This window comes from Pogoniulus pusillus, chromosome 14 (genome assembly GCF_015220805.1).
Source record: "Pogoniulus pusillus isolate bPogPus1 chromosome 14, bPogPus1.pri, whole genome shotgun sequence".
Taxonomy (NCBI): domain Eukaryota; kingdom Metazoa; phylum Chordata; class Aves; order Piciformes; family Lybiidae; genus Pogoniulus; species Pogoniulus pusillus.
Window position 1 is genome coordinate 12,766,263 of NC_087277.1, and position 25,164 is coordinate 12,791,426.

Genomic DNA, 25,164 nt, shown 5'->3' on the forward strand with positions numbered 1-25,164 from the left:
GAGACACTTGCAAGACACTAACTTTTCTGACAGCAGCTGCTCAGCACTTTTTGAGAATTTCTGAAAAATTGTAATCATTCCAGCCTATTTTTGCTGTCCTCCTGACAGCTGTCTTCTTAGTGAGCATAGTTGTCACTGAGAACTCTCACTTGAGAGGACACCGGGGGGAAAACATCTACCAGGCACTATTGGATGGTTTGAGGGGCTGAATTGGCATGAGCTTTCTGCTCTGCTATCAGGGCTGGTTAACATTGTCAGTTTGCATCCACTCTGCCTACTGCTAAAATGAACAATGGCAGAGTAAATGTCTTAACACAGGCCCTAAGGATGTGATCTCTGCAGCTTAACTATGCATGGTAGAAATAGCTTCTATCATCAGCTACATTTGGATGGGCATAAAATACTGTACTTACCAGACATTTATAGAACGAACCATAAAAATAAGAGGTTGGGAAAATGTACCACCAACTATTAACAAAATGATTATTTAACTTGCAAATTATTATACAGATAAAATGTATCTTAATAAAATGCCTGCAAATATTGTTCTTTAGTGGTGGCTGAGCAAGCCATGGAGCCACTGCTATGAAAACTACTGTTTTCTCACTACTGAAGGTCAAAATTAATTGCTGTAATGGATTTTTACAACACAGCAGTGAGCAGCTGTAAATTACTAATCCAGTCCTTGCTTGTTTCTGTTGATGAGCATTGTGTATTTCCTTATCTACAACATCCTAAACTTAATTGTATCTTTCCTGCAATCCTGCATTATGTTGTTGTGGGATACATTAATTCCTTTGTGATTTTTCCCCTTCTCCTTGAAAAGAGCTCACTGTCCTCAGCCACCTAAGACTAATAATTCCTGTTGCCCTTCTGAACCTCCATTAGCATTTCAAAATAAGGTACTTTTTGCTGCTTGCTGCAGACACTGAACATTTGATTACACTTTGGAGTGAATTAGTAATCCAATAGAAACACAGAACTGCTGCTGCCAAATTGCTAATACAGCTCACTTTTTATTGTTTGCCACGGGACATTTCTGTCTCGCACCTCAGGTATTTCTCAAGTGAAAGGTACTCTAAAAGCTGTTCCTACATTATAATTATCACTTAAAAAAAAAGGCATGTCACATGGGACACGCAGTGCTGCTCATGTGTGGATCAATGCAAGTACAAACTGTTGCTTCAGAAGATTTAGGCAAGAGTGTCCAGTTGATTTAGATAGGCTTGGACAGAAGGGAAGTAACACAGGATGTTCTGGCTGCAAATTAGCCAGCAGCAAATTTGTATCTATGTAATTTAACTTTTTCTTAATCTTACTGGGCAGTTTGATTGTCAACCAAGATGTGGTCAGAGGATCAAGGCCATCTTTCACTGATAGTAAATTAAAGTTATAGAAAGATGAACAGATATTCTTCTGAGGTCCTCATTATAATGAAAAATGTTTGTATTCCACAACTAGATTTACTACCCATTATATAACACATAAAGAAGCTCAAAGGGATCAACACATACATATTCATAGACTACAGCTGTTTACTCTGATTTGATATTGAATTAGGAAAAGAGTTGTTTTAAAATAACAGCACTACAATTATGCTAAGGCAGTTACTCACTTTTATTGAATATTAGGTACCATATGGTTCATGGAATAATGTCAGAAAACAGGCCTAAAACATACCAGCTCTCTTCTACAGTCTCAACACTTAATTTTTTCTATGATCTGAGCTTTAAGTCTACTTCATATTTACAGATACAACGCAATAAAATGGAGGAAAACTTTTTAAAAACTCTGAGAGAATGAAAGTTATTTTGTAAACACACAGCAGCTGTAACATCAGACAACTGAAACTCTAATTTCAGACAGGTTTAGTGTTTCTTAAACAAAAAGAAAAATAATCAGGACATGTTATTCACAGTGTCACATTTAAATCAGTGGCTGATCGAGCACCATCCTGGCTTGCTGCTTGTCTCATTCAGTTCCCTAGTAAGAGTAAGTCACTGCACTATTTGCCAGCACTTTCCTGAAACCATATGGCATGACAAGAACGCTGGAGACAGCAATCCCTTATGCACAGCTAACAGAAAGGTGAGACAAATAGCTTGAATGAAACACTTCAATAAAGACAGCAAGCTGTCTTTAGCTGATTGTCAGAAGAATGGGTTTTGAACTTGAAGCTGCTTCTGTCATGAGTTGAGACAATGACTTTTTTCAGCTGATGGAAAATTTATTAAGACTCCCTTCTACGTTTCAGGGAAGAACCAAGAGGATTATTATCACCAGCTATACTTACAGGACAAATGTAGCTATATAGAATGTCTCAAGGCTGATCACTGTTGGCTGAAACATTAATAAGCTGTACTCTAACCCCAACAGAGGTAGTTGGGTAGATTATAGACAGTGACTCAATATGCCTAACTATTGAAGGTAGACTGTTCACTTGTTGGTAACGCTTTCATTATGTCTCTCCTCAAAAGTTGAAAAACATGAGCTGTATTTCAGAAATCACAGTAACAAAAAAGGTTTTATTTTACTCTTTTAACTCCCCTGGTTGTACCAACATGTCCTGTCCCTGGGGCACTTCAGGGCAAGGTTGGACGTGGCACTTGGTGCCATGGTCTAGGCTTGAGCTCTGTGGTAAAGGGTTGGACTTGATGATCTGTGAGGTCTCTTCCAGCCCTGATGATACTGTGATACTGTGTCTTGCTAATTTTATGCATGTTTTGGATACTGCTGAAAACTGAGGGACACGTAAACTGCTCACCTCTCCAGTTTCACATCTTTAGGGATTATTTTCCAAGTAACACAAGTCAGAAAAACTGATCTTGCTCATGATATTGTGAAAGTAAGGAAAATAGTTTCAGTGTAAGACGTCATGGTTTAACTTCGGCCAACAACTCAGCACCATGCTGCTGCTTGCACGCTTCTTGCCCTGATGCAGAGGAGAATCAGAAAAGAAAAAGTAAAACTTGTGGGTGTGGGTTAAGATAAGAAGATTTAAGTAACTAAAAAAGCAAAATGTGCACACAAGTAAACAAAAAGCCCAATAAAATATTAATATATGGTATAATGCAGGTGGAGCACCTGGGTAAAATGACTCTTTGTTCATCTATATGACTAGATGGTCATTCTCCAACTTCGTTTCCGTGTACAGTGAGTTATATGCTTTCTTGCAAGAGGCGGGCACAACTAAGATTGGTTATATGTGGAGGGTATGGGGTTACAAGCATGGCATGGATAGGGTGACATACAGTAACACTCTACAGGGTCAGCCTCCTTGGGCTGGCTAACTCTGCCCACATGCAGCTGGCACTCCACCCCCTGCAGCTGCATGTGGGGAGGGCTACCCAGCGCCTGGTATCCTAACTCCCAAGACGGACTCAAGGACACTTCCCAGCATGGGTTGCTCATGTTTATCATTTCATGTCTTACTAGCAAAAATCTCTCCACAGTATAATAATAATGTGAATATGTAATGGGAAAGAACATACAGAAAAGACAGAGAACTGAAACCCAAGAAAGGCGAATAATCCATAGTTCATCACTTGCTGACAAATGCTCAAGTAGTGATCTGTCTCCAACTTCACTTCACATACTGAGCATGATTTTCTACGGGATGGAATATCCTTCTGGATAGTTAGGGTCAGATGCTCTCTCCCAACTTGCATACAAGCAAAGCACAGCAAGCTGGAAAGTCTTTGATTTCTCAGCAAGGGAAACAACTAAAAACATTAACGTGTTACTGACATTCTTCTTGTACCAATGTACATACTGAATCAAAACCATGACACTGTTCTAGCTACTAAGATGGAAAATCAGGTGAATTCCAGCAGAAACTGGGACACAGATGTAACCTAAATGGAACTGAAGTCAGTGAAATATGCAATCTTCTAATAAGGTTTTAGCAGGTATGTGAACGTGGAGAATAGCATAGACTTGTCTGTTGAACCTATCGTGGGACTGGCACTTCTTTCTTCATGAACGTAAGCAGAAGCTTGTCCCTTCACGAGCAAGCTATGTGGTGTGAGCGACCACAAGACGGACAGGACACAGAAGAATCACAAAGCCGCGGCTGAAAGGCGAAGGGTCCATTTGTTCTTGCCGCCTCGTGAATCGAAAGCCCTGCAGCAGCAGGGCGACGCAGGCACCATAGAGCTCAGTGCTTGCTACAGAGTGAAACGCGTTGTAACATGCCGCTTTCTCCCGCACATCAGGAGCTCTTCTAAGCGCATTTTCCCCCGAGCTTAGACTTTACCCACAGCGAGGCTCCCCCCGCTCCTGCCTCCGGCACTGGCCAGCCACTGCCGCAAAGGCGACTGGGAGTCGTGTCAGGACGCGCAGCCCTGCGGACCCTCCGCCCCGGGGCCGCCTCGCCGCGCCAGGGGTGCCCGTTCTGTGGCCGTGAGCCCGCCGTGGGTGTCCGTGAGAGGGCTGGGCGGAGACGCGACACGCGCGGCTCCCCACGGAACTACCGCTCCCGGCGTGCGCTGCGTCGCGGGAAACTTCACGGAGGCGGGGGGAAGATGGCGGCTGCTAAGCCTAGTTGGAGAGGTGGCTGAGGTAAGTCTGGGGCAGGCAGGAAGCGGTCCCTTTACTTGTTTTCGCCTTCATAGCGGTTTTCTTTTCACGCTCCTCTCTTCCCTTCCCCGCTGTCCGTAGGAGCGAGGAGGACGCACCGGATGGGGGGGTGCGGAGGGGGGTCAGCGGGAGGCTAGGGCCGACTGGCTGCAGCGGGACCCTTCAGGGTGGCGGAGGACGGCAGGAGAAGCTGCAGGACATTGCCTTAACCCGTGACGCGGCGTCCCCCACGCTGACAGCCTGCTGGAGCTGTTGTGTGGGCGCTGCTGGGTGCTCTTCTCGGCGACTGGACACCCCGCCGTCTGTGCGGGCGACTGCTCGCCGCAACAGCTGTTGCAGGAGGCTCGTAGGACCGAGCGGGACCACCCTTGCCTTTCCCGGGAAGGCGCCTGGGGTCCTGTCGCCGTTCAGTGGTGCCTACATGAAGCTTCTCTGGAAGCCTTCCATAAGGCCATCATAAGACATAACCTTGTTGTCAGTAGTCAGTTGTGCTTGATGTGGTCAGACTTCCTTATGGCATCGCTCTGAGAGCAGAGAAACAGTGCAGCGCTGTGGTTTTGTCATTTCCTTGGTTTTCTTCACATGGACCACAATACAGCAAGGTGTTACTGAGCATTAACTGCAAATCTATGAAAGGACTACACTCTGAGCTTTCTTAAATAGCTTCATCTTTCTTTAAAGTTAATTGTGCAGCAGGGAGCCATGCTTTAGGTAACTGAAGTGTAGTTTCACAAATCCTATTGCTTAGGACTAATCTTCTCTTTCGTTAAGCTGGGTCCATCTAGGGAGGTATCCCGTGATATTTTAACCTCTGATACTAGGAAGAAAAGGTCATAGATCACGTCATGGATTGAGAGATATCTCAACTCTCTGGAAAGCCTGTAACAAAACCAGACTTTTAATTCTTAGATCAGAATTGAGTTCACTAAGTTCAGTAGCTGAGATGTTAAACTTTGTAAAGCTGCATGAGAGATTTGCTGTGCAAATCATACAGGCAAGCTAAAACGAGAGTAGCAGCCATTGTATTGGGTAATTTGCTACTTTGTGAAGGCTTTGTAATACATTCAGAATAATTGGAAATGTTTTCTTGAGTAACCACTATTCAGGGCATCTTGCTGAAGGACTTACTTTATGGATGGTCTTAACATGTGGCAACATTTCCTTAAGAAATTGATGATGTGGGGTGAAAGTCTTGATAATGGTGCCCTGATATTATCAAGGCTTATGCATTAAGTGTTGCTGAAGCCTTTTAACAGCACTTTTTTTTTCTTCTCTAAGAAAATACAGCTAGAAGAGGATTAATTTCTGATTCAGGAAAGAAACTCACCAAAAATGGGAATTGAAGTATACCTGGCAATTTATCAACCATTTGAAAATGAAACATCAAAATTTGGCATCCTGTTATGAAAATGCTTTCAGTTAATGATGAGCATTAACTTCTCTGTGCTTCTGAGCCAAGCTTGTTTGGGAGAAAAAATGACCAAATTTTATAGTATGTGCAAGTAGAAGGAAAGATTGGAATAGTAATCAGACTTGCTACCTGGACTTCAGTTAAAATGTGAGAGGTTTACACTTCCAGTCATGAAATCTAAATTATAAAATGTACAGGTTAGAAACAGGTTTGCTTGATATCAGTGACTTTAATTGCCCAGCCTAACTGTAATGAAGTCATTCCTGTAAAATTACTTTACATTTATAAAATAGTAGTACTAAATTTAACAACAAACAAATAAATAAAAGTAAATAATGTTTCCTGTGGTTGGAATAGAGCAGAAAGTGTTGATCTGGGTTTTTAACCTGCCACTGGCATCATGTATACCTAGGCATGGCAAAATTGCTTTTAATTTGGCCAGTGAAATGGATATTGGGCTAAACTAGTGTTTCAGATGGTGGGAAGAGTTTCCAAGGAGCACTAATTTAATGTACAGGGCTTTTCCTAAAGCCATCTGCTCAAGACTGAATTCTTTAAGGTTATACAGGACAAATAGCCTTTTATATGTGCCTATTTAGGTGATCTCTAATGAGTGAGAGAACAGGGTTAGCCTCATTAATACAGCTAGACTCATGTGTGGGATTGGTTCTCTCCTTGAGAAAGTTAAGTGGAAATAAAGTCAGGTACTTGTCACAGAATTGCACAAGGCTATGTGAATCCATCATGTGTTGCATTTTTTGAATTCTGGGAATTGTATCTGGAGCCTGGCTGTCTGTATTTAGGAATGAGTGACATTAATCTTGCATTGCACTGGACATTTGTCTGATTTTTCAAGTAGGAAATATAAGTGGAGATCCAAACGGTGTGAAACCTTAATGTGTAGTATGTTTTTCATTTTTCAGCTCATCCAGTGTACCCAGCGTAGACTGCTTGACCATCAGGGATGTTTAAACCAATATTCTTCTTTGCTTAATTTGGAGGAATGGATACTTTTGTAATTTTGTTTTCAATACTCAATGATTTATAATGTTGCATAACAGGATAAAATAGTGGTGGGCTTATTACAAGAAAATACAAGATTTCAGATGGTCTGACTTCACTAGTTTCACAAGGATGTATACATTTTTCCATTTTAGATCTTTTATACTGCAGACAGGAAAAACATTTACTCTTCCGTTTGGTTTTCAGTGCTATTTATGGAAAATCTTGTGATAATAAAGTGTGTCATCTTATAAACCATCTTCTGCTTTCACATCCTAGGTTATTGTGGCTGGGGGCCAGATGCCTGCCACAGCCCTTCTGTCACTCCCCTCCTTAGATGAACAGGGGAGAGGGAGAAATATAACCAAAGGCCTATGAGTCAAGATAGAAGCAATTTAATAGGATGCAAAGTGAAAGCAAAGGCTGCACATGGAAGAAAGAGCACACATAAATGTTAGTCTCTGTTTCACATCAGCAGATGATGTTCAGTCACTCCTGGGAAGTAGGGCTTCTGTATGCATAGTGATTACTCCAGATGACAGACACCATTAGCAAATGTCCCTCCCCACTTCCTTCCTTCACTTAAGTTTTGTGTCTGAGCTGATGTCATATGGCATGGAACACCCCTTTGGTCAGTTTGGGTCAGGTAGCTTGGCTGTATCCCCTCCAAAGATCTTGGCCAGCCTGCAGCTTGCCTGTTGGGAGGGAAGGTGCTGGAAAAGCACAGTGTTGGTGATTGGCTGAGCAGTAGCCAAAACATTGGTGTCTTATCAACACCTAGCTACAACATTGCAAAACACAGCTCTAGGAGAGGAGCTCTGGGGAGAATCAGCTCTCATCTCAGCCAAACCTAATACAGTTATTTAAAGTAGTGACAAAAAACATTACATATAAACATATAACTATAAGATGATCAGAACCAGCAAGAAGAACAAAGTGTGTTCTTATTCCCACATTAGAGCTGGAGTCTGAGAGAACAATAAATTGACCTTGGATTTCCATATCCTAATGAAATTATATAAAATCTCATTTTAACTAAAAGTTGTTTAACAGAGTGACCCTTCTTTGTGATACAAATATTGGTTAGTCTTTTAAGGTACAGTCACTTGCACTGACTGCGCTTTGATTATGTTTAGAATTGCTCTTACATCCTTGGTAAAACAAAATAACTTTTAATCCTTTATAAAACTAGACATGACTCTTGATTTACTGCTTTAAAACCCAATGCAGGAGACATCATATAGGTACATATTATCCTTAACTTGCTTCTTGTGATCTGTCAAATATCACAGAAAGGCATGGGAGAATATCATGGTTTATCTCATGGTTTGTAGCCAAGTTGTACTTCATCAAATTCTGCATGATTTCTCCCCTCTCTCTTGATATGTAAAATTTAATTCAGTGACAAACAGCAGAACAGACTCATAGTGGGAAGCTTCTTATTTTGTTTTAGTTCTGTTTCACTGTAATAGATAACAGCATCTGTGGGCTAAACCTTACCCTAGGCTGACAAGCCAGTGAGTGAACACTTGTAGAAAGTTGTGTAGTCTGTTTTGCATTTGTAAGGCAAGTGATCCCCATATTGAATTTTTGGTCATGATCTTATGATCCAGTGAACGTGTTTAAAAACAAACACCAAAATCTCCAATTTGAATATGTCTTAGTTGCTTATACAACTTTTCTAGTAATTTCTGCATTAATTTCTTCTGAAGTTAGTGGGCTTTGCTAGGAGGAAGTGATAATGTTTTAGCATGATTTATTGAATTCCTGATTGTTAGTGTTGGTCAGTAAAAAGCTGTGAGTCTGGCATTTGACTCCCTTGAACGTCTCTTTAGGCTTACAGCAATTTTATGTTGGAATACTTGGGTAAATCTGTCTGCTGTAATCTCACAGCTAAATTCTCAACTAAGCTCTAATTTAGAGATTTCACTTTTCTGTGTGTCTATTGGAATCCACAGCACATTTTTCTTTGTATAAAATTATGCTCCTTCTAAGTCTATCCTTGGAGAAGGACATAGAGCTTTGTAATAGGACAGGATATTTTAAATAAATTACTTTGAAGTGCTATTTTTAATCATGGTTTTTAATCATCAAATTGGAACCTTTGACTGAAATACGTATACAGTGAGAATAAAGTATTTTTAGCAACTATCAACATGGCCTTAGAACTTGATCGTTATCACTTATTTTGTGACCAAATAAAACATTTATTCTCTTCAAGAATCGTATTTCTTTTGTTTTCATTTGCAGGCAACTATTAGTTTAATTTTTAAAAAAACACTAAGATTTATCTTTGAAAATGGCTGCACTCACTTTCTGAGATTTTTTTCTTGTTAGTGAAAAGGTACAATTTCAGGGGAGTTACATTTGGTAGTTAATAAAACCCCAGTGTGCTACTTTAATGTAGAGAATTCTTCAAATGGCTTGTGTTTCAATATTAATTAGATGGTTGATTAAGATATTTTTATCTCTGAAATAGATTTCTGTAGCTTTAATTGAGTCAATTGTCTAAAAATGTCTAGTTGCATCTAAAATCTTTTGAACAGCTATTGTTTGTACTAGTCTATTCTCCAGTTTAAAAAGTGAAGTGCCACTCAGATTTTTCAAGTTAAATTTTTTTTGTGTTGAGCAGACACACTCCACAGGCATTTTAGTGAGGAAGTGCTGTGAAGAAGTATCCTTCAGCAGCATGAATGGGGGCAGTTTAAAAGGTCATCCCAGTAAATACAGAGAAAAAATGTTCACTCTGGCATGAAGCGCAAGAAGAGAGTGAATAAATTTCAAGAATTGGAAAAACCTACATACAGTCTAGTCAGATAAAATGTTTCCTGGGTTTCTGTGGTAACAGCCTCTAATACTGGAGCTAAAGAATATGCCCTTGTCTTATTCTGCATAAGTTTCTGTGTATATTTGGGTGTAGTCTAAAGCTGTTGACTTATTTTTTTTGTTTTCTTTATAGTTTGTTCTATTTTTGCAAAATAGAAGACAGATTCCTGGTGAACAATGCCTGGCAGTAAGTATTCTTACCATAAATACATTAAGACAATATGTTGGGCTGCTTAGTCTTAGGATGTTTTCTTTGGCATTTAAAAAATCGACCAAAATTAAAGTAAAAAAACTAAATTATGATACTTGCTGTTAGTTGTTTAAAATGTGACTGTTATCCAATTTCTGATGGTGTAAATCTCTGTTTTTCAAAGGAATCTAGTATAGGCTTTGCATTTTCCTTTTCAGTAAGAAGTTCACAGTTTAACATTTATAAACTTTAATATTAAAATTTTATTCCAAAAAGAAAAAAAAAAAGCTATGTAATCCTGGCCCTGGAAAATTAGAAATACTGTTTATAGAAGATAGCCATATTATTTAGGATATAATGTGATTAGACTGCTAATAAGTAATCTGATTTATCCAGAGGCTAAAGGAGTCTTTGTGAAGTTACAGTACTAATTATATTCAGTGCAATTTAATTCTATGTTTTTAATGAATTTCACAAATGTTTAATTTGATGAGGAAATGTTTGAATACCTTTGTTTTTTAAAGTGGTAAGTTAAAATTTGTACTAAGATGTGACTACTGAGTACTTAAAAATGTCTTACAATAATTCTATATTGTGATATTTTAAACCACGGTTATGTAAGATACCTTAAGTATTAAGACATTTTATGTGGTTTTAGTGTATAGCTGAAATTATTCCTCTGTGTAGACCTGAGATTTTCTAATAAAATGGAAATGTGTATCTAATATTTTGTATATTTACATCAGAAGAACATGGTGTGAATTGTTCTGACTCAACTATGCTTCACCTTATGTGATGCAGTAAATTTCTGCTGTGCTTCTATTGCAGTGTCTAGTACTAAGGTTCAGTACTTTTGGTTTTTTTTTTCTAAACCCTGTATGCTTATGTTCAGGATCATTATTAATAATATTTACCCTAATGTATGTAGAGTCTGCATTACTGTAGAGTCAGATGGGACTTAGGAACACAAATCAACTGATTGCAGTATTTCTCTGCAGTGAGATATGTAGAACTATGCAGCCATTTATTGCTCTTCTATGTATAAAAGTGAATAGGTGAAGGGAATGTAACCTTTCAGAGGTATGTGTATTGCAGTTTTTACAAAATCACAGTAATTAATATTTTCTTTCAAAAAATTGTGGCAATGAAGTGTCATTACATTTTAATGTAAGCGAGCATCATGGGTACTTTTTATCAGTGCACACAGAGACAGACTTCAAGACTTAAGCTTTGTTGTATGTGAAAAGGGAAAGTTCTGTCTGCTAATTTTGTCTTTTCTTGAGATTCTCCAGAGTTCCTTTTACAGCATAGTGACAAAGCAAGTTGCTACTATTTAATGTTACTTTTGAAATCATGAAAGTATTTGTCTGAAAAACTATGAAGGCTGAAAGGCTGGTATTTTTTTTCTCACACGATGTTCTCTCATCCCACACATGGAGATGTGTGTGTAGTGTCTTTTGGAATAAAATGTGAAAAGGCTGTTAGAGTGAAATAATTTCCAAAAATGTTTTCTGTCACGCTGGAGTGATTTCTTCATAAACGAAGTAGACTCATGTCTACTTAAAAGGAAGGCTTGATGGAGTTCTTGTGTGATCCTTACCAACACTTTCTGTAATCTCCCACTTGATTTCCTGAGTCTCTATATTAGTTCCTGGTAAAAGTTATCCTTTTTTAATACTGTAGTCATTGGGGAATGTCTAGGTCTAAAAGTGGTAGTTTGGGAGGTTGGGAGAGGCCAAGATACTGGTGTTATGGCAAGAGGACAAAGAGACTTAATTGGTCTTTCAGGAGACTTTATCTATTCCTAGAGACACTTTTCCAAAGGAGTCTTGAAGTTATTGTACATGGACATTCAGAGGACAGTAACTGTCCAATAAATAGGCATATTGTTAGAACTGAGATGTAGTATTGGGAGGCAGAGGAACAACATCAGCAGATAACCAAAGCTAATGCTCTTCTCATTTAACCTAATCTCAGTCACATGTGCTGATCTCTGCAGTAGTTATATATTGGATTATCAGATTTCGTACTGATGTTACTGTTTAGTGATCTTACAAAAGGGTATGGGGATAACAGTACTCCATTGAGTCCTTAATGAAATAATGTTAAGCTTGCAGTCTCAATACAATAATAGCTCATAAATAGAAAAAATGCAGTCTGCTCTCTAAAACCATGAAAAGTGCATGGTTTTTTTGCCCGTGGCATGGTATTTGTATTGATACCTAGTCTGTAGTGGAGGTGTAACGCTGTGTAGTTGCTTCAGCACTTACAGCAGCCTTGCAGAAGTATTGCTCTTCTTCTATTTTTCATAGCTGTAACATTGTGTAGCTCCTTTTGTGCAAATAACATAGGCAGTGATGTAAGACATGCTTACAAAATCTTATCTTCATATGAAGTTGAAACGTTGAGAAAGCAAATATGTTTTCTCACTGCTATAATATAGTAGGAGTAGATTGATTCACAGCTATTTTATTAAATGATTTTTCTGTGCCCTATCAGAAGGAAACTGTAGAATAGAAGATTAATTAGTCCATTTATTTCAAAACAAAACCAAAATCTTGTGACCAGATAGCCTTTGCAGTATAGGCAGTACATGTTTTTAATTTGTCACAAGTGTTCTCTCAATCTCTGTATTCAATAATTTGGGCAGATAATTTCATTTAACATACTTCTGATATGGAACATAGATGGTTCTAGTAAGTTGGTTTTTTTTAGTTGGCTGCATATGGAACAAAATGTTACAAATGCTTCTGTTAAAGAAAAGAACATAGCTAAGTCCCATATCAAAACATTTCTTTAAGACTTTTTGTTTGTTGTTTTTCCTTTGGACGTTATGTTCCAGATATTCACACTTAATCAGATGCTTGAAACAGTTTGGTAGATGATGAATTCTTTCAGAAACAGCTAACCTACTTACTGGCTGTACTCCCTGACTTCAGTTAAACGTTTAACTCAAAGGCAGATTTTATACTAAAATGAAATTGGTTGGACTAGGAGAATTATGTGTGACTCAAGTGAGAGCACCTGCTGACTGTAAGAATGTATTTTACATGTAGCTATGTTTGTGATTTCTATGTGATTTATGCCTTACTCTTTTCTCTTGTTCATACCTATCTATTAATCTTTTCAAGGTTAACAATAGTTACATTAAACTGAATTTAACCTGCTGATTAGCAGATCCTTTTATGACCAACAGTAACATGCAGATTAAGAGGGCAAATAAAGAGTTTTGACCAATGTATTTTTCCCGTATTCTTCCCTTAAATTCCCGCTGTGAAATTTAGTAATATAAACATATCCCCTATGCTGTTCTGTCTGATTTAAGAGACACCTGTATCAGTCACGTGGAAAGTCTTGTGATTTGGCCTGGTTTTGGTTATAGGCAACTGAATGTTTTGGTAACTTCAGAATGTTTCTCCAACTATGTTCAACACATTGTTTGATTCTCATTAACCTACACAGTAACATTTTGTTTCTTCTTCTTTCCAAACACCATGTGGCTTTTTACCAGTTGCTTTTGCAGAGACTACTATTCTGCAATTGGGGTATACTGGTGGTTTCCTTAATTTGTGAGGTGATAGTAAATTTGATATAGAGCAATTGAATAGTGATTGTCTGTTTTCTTTGTTCTCGGATGTTAATACTTTTAGGTAAATGGCTTCATATCTTTAAACAAATGATCAACTTCTCCCCACAAACAAAAAATATAAAGGAACAGCAATAAACTTAAAATTGTAATTTTCATTTTGAATACAGCTTCCATGCCAAGTGTGGGAAGAAAAATTGCACTTGAAATGGAAGTTTAAATGGGTGAATTCTTTGTTTGTATTTAATGTTCTTAATGCATTTTAAGAGGCAGGTAATATAATTTTGTGGGGTTTTTTTGTTGGTTGGTTGTTGTTTTTTTTCCACAACAGTTTTGGGAAATTATTTGTCTCTTGCAATTCTAGGTGTGCTAGTTTGAAGCTAGCTAGAATGTTTTGGTGAGAAGAATTAGATCACAGGCTGTGAAAGGGAAACAATAGTGATGTCTACTTCACTCATAGGCTTGCTGAGATGTATGAGAACAAGAGTAAAAACATAGATAAGGGAATTCGAGCACAGCCTGAGCTGCATTTTTCTCTCTAACCTCACTTTCCATCTCTCTGATTAATCCTAACCTCCCTGGCCAACCCTCCATTCTTCCTTGGGGCACAAGGCAATGTCATCTGAATTTTAAGTAATTGTCTTTTCTACACTGAAAAGGTAGTGACTTCTCTGAATGTATCTTTTGATTAATCTAAGTCAAAAAATACAGTAACTTGTGGGTGGAAAACTGTAGCTCTTTGTACATCTGTTCATTTCACTGATGGTACCCTAAGGAACTTGGTGTGCTGGTGAGGTTGTTGCTTCCATGTTCTTTGATGAATCTGTGTTGATTTCTTTAAGACTTGCTCATTTTGAAGCAGTGTTCATTTTGTTGTATTCTGTTAGCTGTTCATTCTCTCTATGTATGCATCATCCTAACCTCATTTGAGAAAGTTTATCTTTAGAAGCAGTTCCATAGTGAAAATCACTCATACTGGCATGTTGTCAGTAATGTCTAGCAAAACCATTAACATTGCAATGTAGGAGGTTGCACCTCAACACGAGGAGATGCTTCTTTGCAGTGAGGGTGACACAGCACTGGAACAGGCTGCCCAGACAGGTTGTGGAGTCTTCTCTGGAGACCTTCAAAACCTGCCTGGATGTGTTCTGGTGTGGCCTGCCTTAGGTAGTCCGGCTTTGACAGGGAGGTTGGACTCGATATTTGGAGATCCCTTCCAACTCCTAACATTCTGTGATCTTTCATCGTTTCATTCCTTCCATTTGTTTTGAACACATCATAGCCAAAAAATGAACAACTTTGCTTCATCTATTCATTGTAAAAATCTGAAGAATTTATTTTGTAATGCTGTTATCATTTGTGGGTGCACAATCTGAGCATATAACACAGGCAATAAAATGTTTTAGAGGTGAACTTCGTTTTCTTCCCATCAAAGCCTTTGTGTGCTTTTAAGCTGTATGTGAACAGTTCATTGAATGTTAAAATGTAGTGAAATCAGTTTTTCAGGTTTTATTAAAATATGGCTATTGTTATTATTTACAGAAATCAGTTTGCAACTGGTTTTCCTATCAGTTGATTAACCTTCATGTGCAGCATTGTTTGCTGTTGATTTCACAGTCATGGGACGAAAGGGTAAGGAGGCTCATGATGATTGTGCATGCAAGTGTCTTATTTTTTAATGCATGACAACAAAGAAAAAATGATCTATTGGGAGGGAGGATAAGTTTTTTATTCTCTTATTAAATGCATGGCTCTGTGGAAAGTTCAGAGTAAACTGCTTTACGAAATATTTTTAATTCTCATTAAATGATATATGGACTTTTTTCACACCATTGACCGCTAGGATCTTCAGTGGCTCTGCCTGCTGCTTTCTTCATTGGAATTTAATCAGTGAATGTGTTTATGTAGTGCGAATATTGCGGTAGTCCAACTTGCATGCTTTTAATTCAGAGTAAAAAGGTTTTGTTGTAGTAAGGAGATGCTTTGTTGAAATAAGGAGCTTGTGAAATAACTGAGCTCATGAAGTGTACACTGCTGAAGTTCTGGTACTTTGTGTTTAAAATCTTTGTCTTCTTTCAAGTACTAAACTGTTTTTCTAAACTAGAAACATGGCAGTAGGAGTTAATCTTCTGTAAAGATTTGTACATCCCCAGGAATTATGTGAGAAAAGGTAGTACTTATTTCAGAATATCTTTTTTCTTCATAAATACAGATTTTTTTAATAGACTTATTAAAAAAAATCACAGAATAGAATTCTAGATCTCAAGGTCTTAAAAATATTCTTGGCATCTGCTCAGCCTCCCTTTTCACATCCAGCTTGAGTTCTGTTGAAAGTCTTGGCCTTTACATTTTTCAGGAGCACAGTTGTGATTCTGAATTGTAGGTGGGCATGCTAAGAGTATTATACTGAATAAGGTTTGTACTTTGACCTCACATGGGTATCTTCAGTCTTGAATTGTGGCTTGAGAATGCTTACTCATTTCTTAGTTAGAGAATGAGTAAGGAGTTTCAACTTGACAGCTATATCACGATACTAAATTAACTGCTCCTTCCTGATATATTTAGCTATTAATATGTAAGGAAATAAGTGAAGATAAATCTTCTTGGATGCTTTGTTGTTGTGCTTCTGTAGTTGCATAATAAATATGCAATAATATATGGAATTAAAACATTACTTTTCATTAAATTGGAACATAACTAATGATTAGAAAAAGGCTTTAAGTTGCTGATACACTACTTTTGAACTTCATAGGTAACAAAATATGAGTAGTTATTAACTGTAATGGATCTGTGTCTGCTACAGATGAACAAGCAGTATTCCTTTTCTTTCCCCTCTCGTCTTCAGAAGATGCTCATATACAAGGGGTGTTGTTTTAAAGGGCAGTGGTGTAATCCACATGGATTTCTGTAGCAAAACAGGCTAAATGCTGCTTGTTTTGAAGGGACACTGTTGAATTAAATAGTAGGTAAAGAATGTTTTGCTGGCTCTGTGTGTTATTGGATGAGGCCTTTAAGTACAGCACTTTTTTGTTACTGTTAAAGAATCTGCTCAATGCTCTACTATGCGTCTGAATAGAGGAATAATGCCAGTCATGTGCTTTGGGGATTGTATTATACAAAGTCTCGTTTTCCCTCCCCTTCTGTTTTTAGTCCATTAGTTTGCTGGTGTCCCCATTTTGCCCTGATTGCTGTGAAATCGGTATTTGTTTAGTAATAGGAGTATCATACAAAACCTCTCTTTTCCCCTTTCTCTGGATTTGTTGCCTAGAATTAATTTCTTGAATGCAGACGATATTGAAAGTAGGAATGTACCCAGTTTGTTGTTTTGGGGGTTTGTTGTTGGTTTGTTCTGTTTTTTTTGTGGGGTTTTTATTGGTTGTTTGGGGTTTGGTTTGTTTTTTTACTGAAAACAGGTTACCTGTGCCACTTGGAATGGAGAGAGAGGATTTCTTTAGGTTTGTGTTTCCAAGGGTCTTCTGAAGCTAGAGAAACAAAATTTCCCTTTGTTACTGCCTTAGTGGTGAGCAGTAAATAACCTTGTGACAAGATAAGTAAAGACAAGTATAAGTAATGATGAGTAAAGACAAGCACTGAGAAGTAAAATTCATAATAAGCCACAGAATGTCTTTCATTCAAACCAGATTAGTTTCAGATGCTCTTTTTAATGCAGCATTAAGATTGAGTGCTGGTATTATCTCCAAGTAGGAAAGGAGGAGGCGGTGTTGTAGAGAACAGAAATGAGCAAGTAAAACAAAGTTACTATGTGAAAACAACAAAGGTGGGAGAAAGAAGAGACAGTATGGAAACAGTGCAGGCGGTGGAACCTGTGAAGAGTGCAACTGGAGAACTTAATGTAATGGAATACTTCCTTTTAATGGATTAGACATCTTTAAAAGTCATTATCCTAAAGACAGTAACTTCCCTGGGGACTTGTTTTAATTGCTAATGGTTCTGAAAAGACTACTTCATTGAAGAAGTTTAGTGCTATGCCTTATTTGACTAGGTTGTTTTGAGTTGGATGGTTTATTTGTTTTCCCTGCCTCTTACTAATAGTTTGACATGAATTGGCACTTTTTTGTTTTCATTAAGAGCTTGTATACAAAGTAATTTTTTGCTTATATTTCACTGTATTATGCTATGCACCTCTCCCATGCTGATTCAATTGTATCATATCATGCCAGAATTACCTTTATAATTATCTTTACAGTTCTTATGCCGGATTAAATTATTGGGAGAAAGTTGATTGGTTACTTTCTTTGTTGACTTGTTTTTTTTTTTTAATTACTTGTTTCAAATTACCTGAGCAGCAATGTATTTTTTAAACTGAATGTGAAATTACCACAATTAGGTAGTGGATGGAATTTTCCACGCTGGCTGTTACTGAGGTTTCACTTTTTTGGTTGACATGAAGATGAATATTGTGTTCCCAAGACAGAAATTTCTTCTCCACATTGGACATATTCTTTGTTGCAATTCGGGGATAGAGGCTAGAAAATAGTTGTTCAGAAGTCAGCAGCACTAGTGTAGAATGTGAAGAGGCTTGTCTGGGGGATGGGACTTCCTGCTATCAAAATGATGAGTCCTCTGTTCTCTCTGGGAGTGTGTTATGGGGACATTGCCATGGCTGATGAGTGTGTCCTTACAGCAGTTTTTCTTTTTATAGAAGCTTGAAGAATGCTTTTAATTGCTTTCCTTATATGGCCAGAATAATTTCCTTCTTCTAAAATATTTGATTGGTTTTTAATAGTTGAAGGAAAATGCCCTTGAAAATAGTTGTCCGAATTAAATGCATTAGCTGATGTTAACAGTTTCAAACTAACCAGGTACAGTTAGTGTAGTGGGTGAAAAAGTTTGGGGTGTTTTTAATGCATTTTCCTCTGGTCAATTGAAGTGTATTTTTTTTTCTTGTTCTTCTTATCTTGAATACAGAAAAATGAAAAGTTTAATGTATTGTGCTACTCAGTTTGTATATAGTTAAGTGCATTGAGCAATCAAATGTGTTTTTAATATTGCACGGATTATTGATCTAATCAAAACATACATTTCTGTGTGGACTCAAACTTTTATGTTAATTATCTTATTCTATCATAATTACTATTTTTTTAATCCTGGAAGACTAATGGACAACCAGGTCTAAACCTAGGATGTAAGAAAAATATTCAGTGAGTGAACATGAAATCTTAATAATGTTGTACAGACAGTTGACAACATTAGACAGCTTTGGAAGAAATTTTAGCTTTAGGTAAATAGTACAATCCACTTGTTTGCTGTTTTGCTAGATTTTAATAAAGAGAAAAATTATCTGTCACTTTTAAACTTGATAGGCTAAACTTGCTCTTTTATATTTGAAGTGAACTTGAAGGCTTTGTTTTCCTGTAATTTTGTCTGAGCAAGATGTAGCAATGAATATTCAGACAAACTCATTTGAAATAAATCTTGTGACATATCTTTTTCTAACTCATACCATAGAGTTTCTTTATCAAAAAATGTGCTGAAAGTTTCTGTGCAGCTCAATGTTTTCTCTGAATTTAGTTACAGTAAATACTAGTTTATTTGAAATAGTCTCTTAAGTCTGAGATTGGTGTGGATTTATTATTTAATGGAAATTATTAGTTGTGACTGTTGAAAATGGTATAATTTCCATCATTTATAAAAATGCCCATATGAAAATTCTGTGTTATATCAGTGGAAGTAAAATGATAAAATGAAAAAATAATGGTAATCCAGAAAGTAACTTCAGAAATACTTAACTCAAAATTAATTTTCTACCTGAGTTGGGATATCAGGGTTTTAAATTCTGTAATCCTTACCTCTTCAATTCTGAGATACATTAACCTATTGATTTTTTTAAGTGCTTCTCTAACTTTAAGATAAACTCTTCTGTTTAAGGAAGACTGATGACAAAAAAGGCTTTTTAATTTTTCTTTTCCTGACCATTCTTATCAGTAAGATAAGCAAGTATATTTTAGTAAAATGTTTATCACTCCACAGTGATATGTGGCAGCTAACTAGACACAATTTTTTGTCGAAGTGTATCGACTCTTTTGCTTCTAGTCACAGAACCAGTGACCTGCATGTTCCAGGGAAACTGATGTAAGGAAACTATATCCAGTTTAATTTGATGAGCTGTGAATCGCATATTGAGGATCTAGCTTTACATTTATTCTTTTTTTTCTTAAGCCTGGTCTCATTAAAAGAATTTGATACTGAAGTTTTTCACGTGTTTGGTGGCTTTATGTAGATTTCACAGGGCTCATCAGATAAGCTTACAGTACTGCAGAGCCCTCGTGTGAAGTAACTGCTGCTATGCTGGTGTGAGAGAGCAAATTTCTGAAAAGGAGAGAGCACTCGGGAAGTGAAATCACTTCCAGAATGAGGCAGTATGTTCAAGTTCCAACTATAGAGCAAGAAAAGGCCTATGATTATAATTCTTCTTTTGAACCAAGACCGTGTATGTGTTTGGGTAGGTGCCATTAACATTTTCTGATAATGTGGGCTGTTCCTTTTTAGTGCTATTGTGTAGTATATGTGCGTGTGAAAAGAAGTATGTGTACAGATAGGAAATGTGTACAGTCTGAACATGTAAAATGCAAATGACAGGATTCCTTTAGCATAAGAGGATATGCATGTAATAACTTGGAATGTACCACTACTGCAGGAGTAAATACTAAGTATTGGTTTATGTTGATTGTTATGTAACAGACTGTACTTCTTTGTAGATACTACTTTAACCTTCATATTAATTTTATATAAAGATATCTTCAAGGAGAAGCCCATAAATGGCATATTTGATGTGATACTGAAAGCAAGTTGTGACAGAATTTTTTCTATGTAAATCTGCATAAAATGGAACAGGTTCTTTTTTACCTGGCTTAGTGTCTGCATTCTGTAGATCTGCCAGACAACTTACTTGTGTGAAACAAATCTCTTTATTTGGATCAAGTCCTGTCTGGGTTAAATTTGTATTGAAGAAGCAGACAATCTATTTTCAATTGCGCAGCTTCTCTCTGTGGTTTAGAAGATTGGTTTTTTTTCCTGGTTTCTGCAGTGAAATGTTCCTAGATTTACATTTTTTAAATTCAAATTATTTTTAGTATATGTTGTTAAGGTTTTATTTTTTTGTGTGTGTGTGTGTTGGTGATGTTTTTTTCTGTCATTGTTTAGGTGATTGGTTTGGTTTGGTTTTATTTTCATACTTCTTTTTAAAAACCTATTCCTGTATTTTTATTCATCTTTCCTGTTTATATCAAAATGCCAAGCAATGATAAATAATTTTTACAAAGTGTGTCTCATGACTATTAATTGTGTTTTGGGTTTTGATTTTGTTTTTCTTTTTTTTTTCTATTCTTTGTCTGGGTTTTTTTTCTTTCTTACAGTATTTTGCCTAAATGACTTCACTCAAACATGTTTGAAGGGTGAAAACTTTGACAGATTAGCTTTCTGACACTTGACTATTTTAACTTGGATTTTATTTTTTTAATAATATTACAGTTCATATTAATTTTGAATTCATAGTTTGACAGTTGTTTGAAAAGGTGGATTGTTCGGGGATTTTTTATGTAAGCTGCTGTATCTGAGTACACAGCAATATAAATACATTACTGAAAATCTACAACGAGGAAAGAGTTTTCAAATCTTATATGATACAGTTATTATTAAGCCTTTTTTTATCATCAAAATTCACTGTGTGCTTCAAGAGCAGTATTTGAACACTATTGAGTTTCCATTAACTGAGTTGGTACTGTTACCTGATGTTTTGTCCTTCTTAAAGGAGTGACTTGATCTGTGTTTTATGCTCAATTTACATAGCTTCCACAGTTATAAAACACTTTTGCAAAACTTCAGTTGTGATTTTTTGCAAATGTTATCTCTTCTGTCACTTCAAGGAAGAAAAACTATCTGCATAAGAATTTTTAAGTGCATCTGTCTTGCACACAATATTTTACAGTATTTTTTTGTTCATCCTGTCTTTTAGATAACTGTAGCCAAGTGATTGACAAATTTGTTGTAAGAATACATTGTTATATCTATGTAAGCAAACATAACACTTACTCTAGACTAGTGCTAGTGGTCCATAACGTAAAAAATCAAATAGGAAGACACAAATGCAGTGGCTGTTGGGTCAGGTGGAGAGCTCTATACGAAACTCAAGAAACATTTTACAATCTTATGTCTTGTTTTTGTGAATTTTGATGATGTACTTGGATTTCTGAATACTCAGTAATACATGAGACACTAATGAGGTACTGCTTTCTTATTTCCTAAAATGCTACACAGCATTACTCTCAATAGAATATATTTGTACAACTATCTGGATTTTTTCTGGCTTAATTCAAGTATATTTATAGCCTCTTTTGGTAGCTATTTTTTCTGGTGGTGTATGAAATAGCATTGATTTTTGCTGCTTGGATCATGCAGCTTTTATGTAAATGTAGAATTTTTTTTTCTTTTTTTTTCTTACTGGCTTGTTTGAGTGGGAAATGTCAACAGATGAAGAACTTAATGGTAGTGAAGAAGTACTGTATCACACACAGGTTCTCATTTCCAGTTTATTCATCATCTGTTAAGTACTCTGTGTACAGATTAGTGGTGATACATGACTGTAATTGACTAGTGGAGTTAAAAGACCACTGAGGAGAATTTACACTTAAATTGTGCTTTTAAAAGAATAGATTTAGCTTTCATAATTGTTTCTGATGAAATACATTACAGGAGTTGTCAGAACATATGAGTATAGTATAGCAGAATAGAAGTTATATCAGTAAAATATCTTTCAAGCAACTGTCTTTTGTATGATGCCCAGTAAAATAATGATATAATGAAAGGAGAACTTGCTTTTTGTGTTGGGCTTTATATTGGTTTATAGTGTTGCCTGAAAGCAGAAGATTTCATAGTTGACTTTTATGGTAGAGGAGTGCACATAAAGCATGTTTAGATACATTTTGAAATTATCATTCAGAATGAAGGTAAAACAGCAAATGAAGTAGGTTTGGTTTAAATATTATTATTATTAATATTTTGAAATGTCTTGATTTTTCTGCATGTTTTTAAGTATGGCTGGATGACAAGTGCATTTCTAGTATCCATCTTGTATTACCTTACAGTAGTAGTTTTGCTTATTTGACTTCCCGTGATTTCATTTGCCTTAACTTACTGCTGATAGTAATGAGCAGCTAAAACAACATTCATTGTATCTTTTTACCCATGCTTGTCAGATCATCATTTCACCTGGAAACACTGAAGTTCCTAAACTTTATTCTAACTCCACTGGGTAAATCTCTCCTCAGGAGTGTGCTGTTGCTGTGCTGCTTTGAGACCTCGCTACAAACGTCTGGTAGATAACATATTTCCTGAAGATCCCAAAGTGAGTGATGATTTTAAATTTTAAGGACTTGACATATAAAAATTTTAGGTTAGTAACTAATGCTTCGGTAGTTTTTTCAGTTTCTTTCTGTTCTGTTTTAACACTCTACCTTAAATTCAGCTTTAGCACTTCGTAGCTTTAACAAACATTAGCTGAATGGTTTAGCTGGAAAGGGACCTCTACAGATCATCTGGTGTAATTCCCTTTTCAAAGCAGTGCTGTGCCTATTGAAGAGTAAAATTAGTGTGTTTTGTTCAGAGAAGTAAAGGTTTAATTAGAGTATTCTGCAGCAGAGGTAGAATTTAACATTGTTACTTCGTACAAGCACAGACCTGTTATGTTTGCAGGTGTGAACATTTTCTAGGTTTCTACAAGGTTTTAATTTTCTAACTCTTGATATATTGATTGTGTAAGTCTTAGTTCTTCATAGACTATTGTGATACAAAAGAACTTTTTATTGTTCTGTTTCAGTTTCTCCAGTTATTCTTGTACATTTTTTTTTCATTCCACTGAAACTGTATTGGACCTATATTATAGCCTAGCTCTTGCTCTCTGTGAAAACTTTTGTGCTACCTTATTGTAATTCCTGTATCTGTACATAATTACATGGTGGTACAGACTGGTGAAGAGCTTATGTTTCTGCTGCTGTATTTTTAAAATATGCTACAAGCTTTTGTTACCTTGTATTGTAGTAGAAGTGAGCAGAACAGTCAGCATTTGTATAACATTCAGCTTTTATCTTACAATGTGAGTGGGCTTTTCTCCAAAATGTGTTGTTAACTAGTGCTAGTTACTATATAAGTGCATGTTATTGACTTTTTTATGTTCTTGATTTTGTGCAGCTAAGCCTCTGACAATTTTGCTCAAAAGTTGTTGTTTTTTTTTCTTCTTCTGTACCTTCTTCCCATCTGTGTGGCTTAGATGTTTAAATCTTGAGTAGAGAAAGAGGAAAACCATTTCAAAGTCTTTCTACATTTTGTGAATTTTTTTCATTTTATATGTCATATGTCTGGTTTTAGGATGGTCTTGTTAAAGCCGATATGGAGAAGCTGACTTTCTATGCAGTTTCTGCACCAGAAAAGCTGGATCGAATTGGTGCTTACCTAGCAGAGAGACTGAGCAGAGATGTTGTCAGACATCGCTACGGGTAAGGAGATCAGTCAGCATTAAAAATAGATGCTAACATGTGGCTGCATTTCATCATGTGTATTTTGATTAAATTAGAAGGCAAGACAGACTCAGTCTCTTCGTAGTGAGCTAACTTTGTCTGGCAGCCAGGTGACCACCTTGCTACTATCTCACTCCTCAGTGTGATTGGGGATAATATAAGATGAAAAAGCTCATAGGTCAATAGAAGCTCAAGGGGTGTCACCCAGCAGTTACCATCTTAGGCAAAAAACCAACAAAATTTGGCTATTAATTAATTTTCAGTTAATAACAGAATGGGATAATAAGGAATAAAACCAGGGCTGAAACACACCTTCCTCCCTTGTTTCCAGACTCACCTTCACTCCTGACTCCTTCACATCCTGTCCCCTGAGCAACACATGAGGATGGAGAATGGGGCTTGTGCTCAGCTCATCACATTTTATTTTGCTGCTCCTTCCTTCTCATGGGTTTTTCTGTGCTCTAACATTGGGAAAACCATCCCATAGAAGACATTCCTTCACAAAGTACTCCAGTGTGGGTTCTTTCCATAGGGTGTAGTCCTTCAGGAATAGATAGCTTCTGTGTAGGTCCCTGAAAGATCGTAGGCTGTGCGAGAAAACTGGTCCTGCATGGGCCACACTACAGGTCCTCAGCTCCTTCAGGAGGCTGCTCCAGCAGGGCCTTTTCTGTGAGCTTCCTTCAAGGCATGTCCACATGCTTCAGTGGGGTACTCCATGGTCTGCAGTGTGATTATCTGTTCTCCGTCATCCTTCATGAGTTCTACCAGTATTGGTGAAAGACACAGCTTTGGGAAGTGATGGGTCTGTCTTGGAACCAGCTGGAGCTGCCTCTGTCCAACCTGGAGGCAGCTTCTGGTATCTTCTCACAGAAGCCACCTCTGCAGTCCACTTGCTACCTAAACCTTGCCACATAAATCCAATACACCCTTGAATGTCATTCAGGCTGTCAGGAAATGAAGAGGTTTTTTTTCAGCCCTTTTTTGGTAAATGTTATTTAAATGGGAATTTTAAAATTCTGTCATACTCTTAAGTCCTATT

At 37.0% G+C, this 25,164-nt stretch overlaps 1 protein-coding gene across 6 annotated transcripts in view; it reads left to right on the forward strand.

The window, feature by feature from the left end:
- The first annotated feature begins 4,378 nt into the window (after nucleotides 1–4,378).
- Nucleotides 4,379–25,164, forward strand: part of EFR3A (EFR3 homolog A) — a 62,851-nt gene continuing 42,065 nt past the window's right edge. For 2 of the 6 annotated variants that reach the window (XM_064154292.1, XM_064154293.1), the window contains exons 1-3: nucleotides 19,917–20,056; nucleotides 22,881–22,957; nucleotides 23,977–24,104. In XM_064154292.1, the coding sequence (XP_064010362.1) occupies nucleotides 19,966–20,056; nucleotides 22,881–22,957; nucleotides 23,977–24,104 (296 nt within the window). In that variant the 5' untranslated portion in view covers nucleotides 19,917–19,965. Of the gene's footprint in view, nucleotides 4,561–9,950; nucleotides 10,005–15,135; nucleotides 15,226–19,908; nucleotides 20,057–22,880; nucleotides 22,958–23,976; nucleotides 24,105–25,164 lie in introns of those variants that run through there. The other 4 variants (XM_064154296.1, XM_064154298.1, XM_064154295.1 and 1 more) reach the window with 4 other exon arrangements.